At 42.2% G+C, this 10703-nt stretch overlaps 1 protein-coding gene across 1 annotated transcript; it reads right to left on the reverse strand.

Moving 5' to 3' along the window:
• Nucleotides 1-1309: 1309 nt before the first annotated feature.
• Nucleotides 1310-10616, reverse strand: KCTD9 (potassium channel tetramerization domain containing 9). Its single transcript, XM_038167017.2, has 12 exons — nt 10460-10616; nt 8777-8898; nt 8079-8122; nt 7808-7904; nt 7252-7310; nt 6681-6809; nt 5990-6057; nt 5792-5887; nt 5207-5356; nt 4732-4837; nt 4352-4485; nt 1310-3579 (listed from the first exon to the last, which is right to left on the reverse strand). Exons 1-12 carry the CDS (start codon nt 10505-10507, stop codon nt 3463-3465), a joined length of 1170 nt encoding a protein of 389 aa, XP_038022945.2. The 5' UTR covers nt 10508-10616; the 3' UTR covers nt 1310-3462.
• Nucleotides 10617-10703: the final 87 nt, after the last annotated feature.

A 10703-nucleotide genomic window follows, 5' to 3' on the forward strand; every position in this document is an offset into this window, starting at 1 on the left:
CCTGCTTTTAATATTTTTCAGCAGCTGTGTTTCACAGCAGGTTTCCTATAGCTGCAGAGCTGCCCTCCTGAAGCAAGTCAGAAGGAGCACCAGGAGCTGCGCTGGCAAGTGAGCTGTTCTCATGTCTTCTGCTCAACTCCAGACCGCAGCTACACGTTATATAAAGGAGGTGGGAGGTTAGGAAAAAGAGTTCAGCTGGTTTTGTTTGCCCACAAATAGTTTTACAGCCCTGTGTAATGGAAACCAACAAACAAAATGATTCTGGCAGAGGCAGAGCCTGAATGGGGACTGCTCCAAGGGCTGGGACTGCTTCGCTCTGGCTTTGTCAGGCGGGTGCCAGCTTCATGCTGGCAAAAGAAATCAAAGTGTGGAGCTGGGGCTAGCGTGTGACCTCTCTTTAGTTTTTGGACACTGGAAAATAGGGTTGATACAGCCTTCAAAACGGCTCCCAGACCTTCACGTGCATGAATATTCTGGTTTGTGAAGTGTGAACGTCTGTCACTGCAGTTAAGTGCCTATGTGGAAGGCTAGGACTTGCCTGGACAATCTGGGTTTTCTGGGTTTGTGAATTCTCATTCCAAGAATTAAGACCTCTTCTATCAGAAGTGCTGGAAAGGTGTTTCTGAACCTATTTAGATACTAACAGGCCTAAGACACTCACAAGTTTTGGCATTTGTAACCGAAAGAAGTGTGCTGTAGCTGAGAAACTGCATTAAGAATGGCATTTTTCCAAATTTTGCTCTCAGGGTGATCTGCAACACCCATACAAATGCCTTGTATTTGTGTTGTTACTGTTGTAGCATGTAGTTTATTAGACTGAAATTGTGAGCCCTTTACAGACCAAAGCCAAGCAGTTTTGTTTTTTCATCCAGAAATGCTTTAGCACTTCCTTATTAAAGTAACACAGCGGAGCTGCTTGTACTGTGTGATGATAATCTCTGATGTGGGAAGTGGGCCTTAAGTAGCATACATACCTATGGAAATTGCCGTTAATGACTTCTGATTCCAGCTATTTTATTAAACAAATATGATGGGTGGGGACAAAGCAGATGAATGACAAGTTAAAAAAAATGAAAAGAGACATGGGAAAGTTCTTAGAGTGCATTGGGAACTGCAGCAGTCCCCCCCAAGGGCTCATGAAAGGCAAAAATCAACTTCAGCTGCACTATTTTTAAATTTGTATACAAGGAACTATCAAATTTAAAGTTTGGCATCTTTTATATCTTATCTTTCCAAGTTAGAGTCATGTAAGGTTGAGTTTATGTTGTGTTTGGTTGTGTTTTTTTTTTAAATAAAGACCAAGACACACTTATATTTCACACTTTTATTAATGCAATTTAAATTAGGCTGGAACCTTTAATTACTGAATATGCCACTTTGGGCTATTCATACAGCTTTGTTGTAGCAAAAGAGGTACCTTAAATTCATCTGTGAATGAATGATGCCACATGCTGTGATTATTTAAAACATAGTGCTTCAGTGAAAGTTCAAATATATTTTATACACAGTGATTATGAAAATATATTTTTTCCATACAATATTTTACTTCTGCTAGCTAGAAAATAAGATAAAGAAAAATAATTCATTTATTTCTCTAGCCCTAGGAATCTTCTTCTGCAACATACACATCACTCAAAGGAAGCGATGAGGTGGGAGACAGGACTCCAAAATCAAAGTATTTCCCTACAGCTGTATTTCACCAAGGCTATAGTGTTGTCCTAGAGACAGCTCAAGAAGCCAGGAAATCCAGAAGGAAAAGAAATCCTAATTCCAAACCACGTGGCTGTAGGATTTTGAGTCCTGGAAGTTCATGTAATATGCCTGAGTCAACCCAACTTGAAAATAAGGGAGAATCCTGCACTTCTCCCCAAACAAATCATAAATCTTTCCATAAACTAACCTTTATAGATTGACGGCAAAGCAGCATTTTCATAGCAACTACTGAGACAGTATGACTTCTGTTCAGAGGACAGCAAATCTGCACCTAAAAGGCAACACACTGAAGTAACTGCAACTCAAACCACTGCTAACAGTATTCCATTCTTTAAGTTTTAGGATACATTTGTTCTTAGCTTCCAGTAACGGCTGCATTTCCTTAAATTCAATGTTAGTTGTAACTTTGGGGTATTTTAAGTAAGCATCTGAGGTATGAGTTCTTGATGCACCTTTTTTTTTTTTGGTATAGTTTCTTCATGTGCTTTTTGATTGTATAGAAAATAAATGTTTTGTTAGATGAGAACTAGATTGATACTACAGCAGAAACAGCTTATTAAATGAAGTGCACCACCACTTAAAGAAATGCTGAGAGGCTTTCTGCACTGCAGAAGTCATAGTTCCATATTTGCTCACAGGTAAAGCAGTTGTGGAAAGGGCGCTTTGCCCCATGCAAGAGGCTTTTACAGCCACTTTAAGCAGGCCCAAAGTGGTATATTAAGATCTGGCTGGGGAAAGGATTATGCTCATGCTTTTAAGGATTCAGTGTACAATAGTATTTGCATAGTACATTGAGGCGAAAGGGGTGCCATTTATTCATATACTGGAGTCACGACAGGGGAGAAAGGAGTAAGTGCTGTGGCCCCAATGCCTATCTCTACTTTGGTGAGAGTGGATTGTATTTTCTTACACACATTTAAGTTCCCACAAAGAATGAAACATCGACAGGTACTCCAGGTTGGGAGTAGATAGGACAATTAAAAGCAACAGCATGTTTCTTAGCAGCTGTGATTGATAGTGCAATTTTATACTAACACAGAAAGGATTAAGTAAGCCATACAACTTCTGATGGGGGCATTTTTGTTATAACTCGATCTGCTGCATACGCAGATCCCTTCAGTGGAAGGCTTCCACAGCACATTTTAGATGATGATAAAGCTGTTCAATACCTGAATTCTAACCACTACAAGGCAATACGTTACCTATGATGACAGTTAACTACTGTTTTCACCCCAAAAGAAAAGAGTACCTGAAAACAGCCTGTGGACATTGTCTAAACCACATCAGTCATTTAATACACTGTGCATGAATGAAGAAACTAACTGTAAATACACTAACTGTAATAACTGTAAACCTGAACTTCATTGCTACTATACATGAATAACATTTTCTATTCATATTGCAGCTACAGATTTAATAAATAGAATTGCATATATTGTGCTTTATAAATTAAAACGCATTCCAAAGTGAGGCAATGCTAAACAATGAATCTTTTAAAAAAACAAAAACAAAACACAAACATTCTGGTCCTAGAACCAGCCCCCTTCCTCACTCTGTTCAGAAGCAGAAACAGTACCTGTTTCTACCTCTTCAGTTAAAGCTCCCTCCCCAAAAAGTGATCAAAGAGTTTACTTAGGCACTACTGCAAATATAAGTCATCTAATAACCATTACTTCTAACTTAACAAGGGGAGGAGGTGAAGAAAGTCACAAATGTTCTGATTCCTTCCTCTTCAGCATATTCTCTTCCCTATCTGACGCTCTGAGACATGTGCAAAGGTGTCAGCATCTCTTCAAAAATAGCTCCTTTTACATTAGATCCCCTCAAATTAGCTTCTTGTAGATCACAACCTGAAAGATCACAATTCTAAAGAACAAAAGAAAGATTAAGTATTAGTTGAACATGTACAGAACTTTGATCAAAACCTTAACTTTATTTATAAAGAAGCCATATCCACTTCTTTAATTTCAACTTCCTTTAGTGTATCACTCTAGTGTAGTTTGAGTTATTTCTTTTAAAAAAGTCGTTGCTTCTCATAGTAGGAACTGGATTTATTTTTAAGTTGTTAGACTTACACTCTTTACATCAAATTACCTTCCAGGAATTACCACTGCTTGTTAAGCAATGGTAGAAGAAAGCTGCCTCTCGAGATCTCATCATATACTGCACTGAATGCTTCTCTAGAACTTCAGGAAGAACTGCTACTGTACATAGCTTGAAACAAGCTAGTTTGTTTTTCTACAGCAACAGTGAGAGGAGTGTACAATGTGCCAACAGTTGGGTAAGATTCCATTATTACTCTACAAATGACATACCAGGAGAAAATACAAACAGAACATGCACCTGCACTTCTCCTCAGTGTTGGCATGACCTCACACTAAGAGTTAAGTTTAGCAGTATTTCCAGGCTTCACTATGGAGAAGATGCAAGCCATTCCTGTGGCTTTGAGACACTGCAAATCCAAGTCTTCAGACACATCTTCCAAACTGAGGCAAGAATGAAATAGGATTTTCTAGATGATCCATATCTAAGACTAATGAAAAGACTACTACATTCTGTCTTGTATGGAGGTGGAGAATCAGCCAAAAGCCAACAATCCCCCAAATTTTATCAGTATATAGAATTAATGATAACTCACTTCCAAATCAGTTCCTGCCAAAGTTGCTCCTCTAAGATTACAGTTTTTTAGTTTTGCGTTTTTCAGTGTTGCCACTCTGAGATTAATTCCTGTCATTTGACTGCCTTCCATGTCAACACCTTTCAAGTTAGCACCTAGAATGCAAAAAAAAAGAAAGTCATTTTTACCAAGAAGAAGAGTCAGAAATGCAGCAACTCCAGAAAGATGCTTGCTCAGAGCCATGTAAATTGATAGAGGTCAAGGCAGAACTTGGAGTTTAATAGTTGCATACTCAGTCCTGCATACACATGTAAGGATGCATTGCACAAACTACAGCTCAATCTGTCATATGGAACTTAAAACACATGTGATTCAGTTTCCAAACAGGCAGAACTCCTTACCTTCCAAATTAGCTTTAAGGCCTGATGGATCTTCAAAATTGCACCCTTTTAGAGATGCTCCTTCTGCATTGGAACACAGCATCTTTACCCCTTGGAGGTTTGCACACTGATGGAGATAAATGCATCGATGAGATTCATGAACAATGCCAAAAATGGTTACCTTATAGTCTTAATTTCTGTTTAGGAAGTTAGTCTATTAAAGTACAACAGCCTTGTTACTATGAGACAGCGTGAAAGCTTGCCATAATATTACTTCATCATCAGGAAGGCAGGTTGTCTCCTCTTCCCTACAGAGGGGTAGGGGTTTTTTTTTTGTTTGTTTGTTTGTTTTTTCCCTAAATGCTTTTGAAGTGATCTAACTAGAATATCAGAAATATTGAAGAACTATGTTTTACATCTATCTGCTTGTTTCCCCTTTCCTGAAAATAAAGGAATGATATCCCAGACTTTCCAAGACATAACAATTCTTACTTACATCGAGTACCGATCCAGAGAGGTCAGCTCTTTCAAGATTGGCACAGCATAAGTTGGCATGTGCTAGGTTGCAACGGCTTAGATTGGCCATCTTGAAGTTTATATAGCGAAGATCTAGTCGTGAAAGATCTGCTCCACTGAAATTGAGACCCTAAAAACAAAAACCCCCAAAATTACAGAAAATGAGGTGCAGCTCAGACCACAAGAAGTTGTTAAAAGACTCACACACAGAGATATCTGTACACACAGACATACACAACAGGACCACCTATTCTATTACATAAGACTAATGCAAATGCAGAGCTCTAAAGCATTGGCTTAGGTTATTCAAGCCCATCTTACAGTTACGTAGAACAACTTAAATCGCTCCTCAAGAAAACCTTCAACCTCAAGAAGGAAAGTGGTCCAAACATAGCATTCAAATTTCCTATTACAGTCACTCTGCCACAGCTTGGACTCAAAATTCAATTAAAAAGAGAAGGTGGGGAACCATTTGAACTTTGTTTTATTTATCACTTGATGCTGCAGGATATTTCACCACCTGACACCAACACCACAGAACAAGACAAAGTCTGCATTTTCATACCTGACATCGCAGCTCAGACTTGGTTGGGGTTGCCAGCAGGAATCGCACAAACTCTTTTCGAGATATAGGAGAATGATCCTCTGCTGGCTGTGAATTCTGTTGAGAGAATAGTTTAAGAGCTAATACAGATAGGACTAAGTTATATATTGCCTGGAAGAACAGGAGATGCACGTTCATGTATAAAAGCAAGCAACTTACCTTAATAGCTATTTCTAAGTGCTCAATTAGTGAATCGATACCGAAAAACCTGGCTTCTTCCAAAACACCTAAAAAAAAGTAGTACTTGTTAATTACAAGGAGCCATTAAACAAGATACCATTCTTCCCTTACTGGCCAAGTAGCACACAGCCACACCAACAACAGACCAGAAACTTTGCTAATCCATCCTTAGTATTGGAAGAGCATCAGTTCTGTCTAATTTCCCCACTTGTTAGAACTCTATTATTTTAGCTACACTAAAAGAGAAACAGATCACTTGCTGAAGTTGAAGGAATCTTTAACAAATGCATGAACTAATAAAACTGTCAGCCACACACAGTATGCTACATATAAGCAGACAGAGGAAAAGCGAGCTTGCTTGTGCTAAAAGGAAAAAATGAATCAGAGAGGATGTTTCCAACACCAGCATTAAGTTAAAGATATCAAATCCAAAATTATGGCCAGATATTAATTAAGTATGGAATGTTTAATCCTCTCAAGGTAAGCTTAAACAATTTCTTAAACCAAAGGTGTGGAACTGTACTCCTCGAGAGTAAAGTCACCATAGAAAAATCCCAAACATTTAGATAATCATATAAAAAGTGTCAGTGATTTCATCATGTTTACCAGAGGGCATAGTTTGACTTCTAAAGAGTAATAACTGAGGAGATGCCATCCAGGTAATACTTACCTAGCAAATTGATGCCATCATTTACAATGAGCTGTCCGTGACGCAAATAGTTCAAAATTGGTTCAAAATACTCTGGACTGCGGTCAATTAGGAATGCTCCTCTATGATCTTGCTTATTTCCCCAAGCATCTGTTTCCACAAAACACATATCATTAAGTTTGATACATTAATAGAAAAGCATTTGCTTCAGTTTCATATTGTTACTGCCAAGGGGGTACTTTCCAGTTGCAAGGGTGTTTTTTAGAGAAAAGGAAGGAAAGTAAGAGTGAGGGGGACAATATCCCCTTACCTCTAACTCTCTCCTGCTATAAATAACTAAATATTTCACCACATGCATAAGAACCATTGCTAGAATAAAAGCAGCATTAAGATTTTACTCTGCCCCTGCTTCATACAGTGTTTGCCCATTGATCCTGGTGACAAAACATCAAGACACAACACAAATAGGAAAACCTAAAATAAAAATAAAAAGACCCCAAACATATGAACAAGAGCTTCAACTTGACAGTGCCTTTTACCTACTTTGCTAATTTGTTAGCTTAAAAGGTGAATTTTATTTCAAGACACTAACCTTTATCTTTAAACATGTGGGCCAACATACTGTCAGGTTCTTTATTCACCAAAGTGCTCCTAGAAAATAAAGGCAGTGCAATTTTACTTTTACAGTGGAAAGTTTAGCTGAAGAGACACACTTGCTGGTTGCAACGTATTTCCTGCCTTTGGCAGCTTGAGGGTAGTAATGGTGTGCAATATAAATTCCAACAGCTACAACACTAAACTGATTCAATTTCATACAGTGCAATAACAAAATATATTTCTGACCTCAAAGGTATCTCAAACGTATTTTAAATACAAAGCACTTAGTTATCTGAAATATTCCAGGGATAAATCCAGGCCCATTCAGGCTTTCTGCCAGTTTTACCACACATGTAAACTGTTGAATTATTGCAAAACTGCAGTAGCAAATGCCTAATACCAAAAAAGCTGCAGAAGTCAAAGGCCTCTTACTAAATAGTCAATGATTTTTGTAGCTCTTTCTCAAGAGCATCCAGAGCCTCACCACCTAAGCCAGCTGCTGTAACCACTGAAATTAAGTCCTTCAGAAGCCAAACTAGTCCCATTTTTACCGTGTTGTGGTGAAGTATCGGCCTCCAACATTGAGTGTTAACCAGTCTGTGTGCGACCCAGTTAGTTCCTCGTGAGGTCTCACATCAGTCTGAGGATCTACACAGGTGAGGAGAACACAACAATTATTAGAAAAATGGTAACTATTTCAAAATCCTTCATGTGGTAACATATCTTCTGAAAACAGAAAAAAATCATTTTTTTAAATTCACCAAAAGCAAACCAAACCCTCTTTCCATTAAAGAAGAGGTCAAACAAGAATTAGACACTCACCAATGAATGGTTCCCCTTCACAGACAAAGAGAACATCATCATCCCTGAAAGAGGGAAGAGAAAGATAAGAAAAAAAGATTAAGCATAGATCTTTTTTCATCTAAATGACAGTAAGACCCCTTCCTGATTACTTTCAGGTAAATGATAACCAGTGGCCATTAATTAGAACTTCAGTATCTGATTTTTGTCCTGATTTTGCAGATTCCAGGGGACTGCACTACTGTCAACTTCACTAGAGATGCTACCTGTCTCCATCAGGTAGGGATCACTTTTGTTACTCAACAAGTTTAATTTTACAAGAGTTACTTTTCTCCCCTCTCTGGGTGGATTATACCAAACCAAAACAATGCTACAGTTTGTCTCCTTTTCAAAAAAAAAAAAAAAAACCTCATCCCACTGCTGAATGAACAGTGGGACTTTGCTGGTGCATTCATTGCACCCTGAATCAACAGAGGGATGTTAAAAGGCATAAAATGCAGCTCGTGTCAAATTCTGATTCACCAAAATAGAAACGCTTTGAAGTTCCACAGAGAGCATTATTTTGCCTGGAGGTGAAAGCACCTTTGAGGATACTGGCTGGAAATGGTGAGATCTGTTTTGACAGAAAGCTCTTGTTATTGATTAAGGTCAGAGCATTGACAGGCTATTAAGTCTCTTAGTCCACATCCACGATTTGAGTTTTACTGGATAAACCTTACCTAATCAACGCGATATCATCAATGAGTCCGCCTTTTCCATTGTAAACACTGGTCGCCTTTATTCCCAGCTTATTACTAGCCACAGACAGCAAATCTGACAAAGTGCCATACACGGCCACGACCTGGGGAGGAGAGAGGCAGCTGGAGACCCCCTTTTGCCCAGCTCTGCCCTTTCAGGGCCCTCACCCCCTTCCGATGGGGGAAGGAAGGTGTTCCCATGCTAGTTGTGTGCAGGTTGGGCTCAACCTGCACTGTGATCACTCAGGAGACATTACTACCACGTAGCTTTTAAAGAAACCAGCAAAATTTCACAGAATCATTAAGGTTGGAGAAGACCTCCAAGATCACCCGGTCTAACCATCCCCCTACCACCACTGTCACCACTAAACCACGTCCCCAAGCACCCGGCCCAACCTCTCCTTGAACACCCCCAGGGATGGTGATGCCACCACCTCCCTGGGCAACCCGTCCCAGTGCCCGACTGCTCTTTCTGAGCAGCAATGTCTCCTCATTTCCAACCTGAACCTCCCCTGGCACAACCGGAGGCCATTCCCTCTGCTCCTGTCACAGTTACCTGTGAGAAAAGGCCGACCCCCAGCTCCCCACAGCTTCCTTTCAGGTACCCGTACAGAGCAACGAGGTCCCCCTGAGCCTCCTCTTCCCCAGACCAAACACCGCAGTTCCCTCAGCTGCTCCTCACAGCCCTTGTGCTCCAGGCCCTTCGCAGCCCTTCTCTGGACACACTCCAGCACCTCCACATCCTTGTGTCAAGGACCCAGCACAGCACAGCACAGCACTGCAGGCGCAGCCATTCTGGGGCACGTAGAGCAGCTTCCCCCCACTACCAGCAGGACCTTGGAGCTCTTCTCCAACCCCAGTTACTCCCTGGTACCTTGACTCCCTTATTCCAAGGTTCCCTGATTCCTTAACTCCCTTATTCCCTGGCTCCTTTATTCCACAGCTCCCTGGCTCCTTGGCTGCCTTATCCCCTGATTCCCTGGCACCTTGGTCCCTTATTCCACGGTTCCCTAGCTTCCTGACTCCCTTATTCCCTGGTTCCTTGGCTGCCTTACTCCATGGTTCCCAGGCTCCTTGGCTCCTTTATTCCATAGACCCCTGGCTCCTTGGTCCCTTATTCCATGGTTCCCTGGCTTCCTGACTCCCTTATTCCTTGGCTCCCTTATTCCATGGTTCCCTAGCTCCTTGGCTCCCTTTTTCCATAGATCCCTGGCTCCTTGGTCCCTTATCCCCTGGCTCCCTGACTCCCTTATTCCCTGGCTCCCTGATTCCTTGGCTGCCTTACTCCATGGTCCCCTGGCTTCCTGACTCCTTTATTCCCTGGCTCCTTGGTTCGTTGACTGCCTTATTCCCTGGCTCCCTGGCACCTTGGTCCCTTATCCCCTGGTTCCTTGGCTGCCTTATTCCCTGGCTGCCTTACTCCACGGTCTCCTGACTCCTTGGCTCCCTTATTCCATAAATCCCTGGCTCTTTAGCTCCCTTATCCCCTGGCTCCCTGACTCCCTTACTCCACAGTCCCCTGGCTCCTCAGCCCCCTGGCTCCCCACGGCCCCCCAGTCCCCTATCCCCTGGCTCCCTGCAGCCACAGTTCCCTGGTCCCCCGACCCCAGGGCTCCTCATCCCCTCATCCCCCCGGCCCGCTGCCCGCCCCCCCCCCGGCCGCACCTTCCCGTTCCGGGGGCTGCCGTTGACGAACAGCGTCACCCGCCGCATGCCGCCCGCCCGCTCCTCCCGCTGCACGAACCCGGAAGCGCGGCGCCCGAGCGACAGCGGCCGCGCCCAATCGGCGCCCCGCCCCGCCCCGCCCGACGGCCAATCGGAGGCGAGGAGGCGGGGCGGAGCGCTGCCGGCTGCCAATCAGCGGAGGAGAGAGCTGTGGTATTTGCATACAGTGGCTCGACGCCGAGCG

Source organism: Anas platyrhynchos, chromosome 23, assembly GCF_047663525.1.
Source record: "Anas platyrhynchos isolate ZD024472 breed Pekin duck chromosome 23, IASCAAS_PekinDuck_T2T, whole genome shotgun sequence".
Lineage (NCBI taxonomy): Eukaryota > Metazoa > Chordata > Aves > Anseriformes > Anatidae > Anas > Anas platyrhynchos.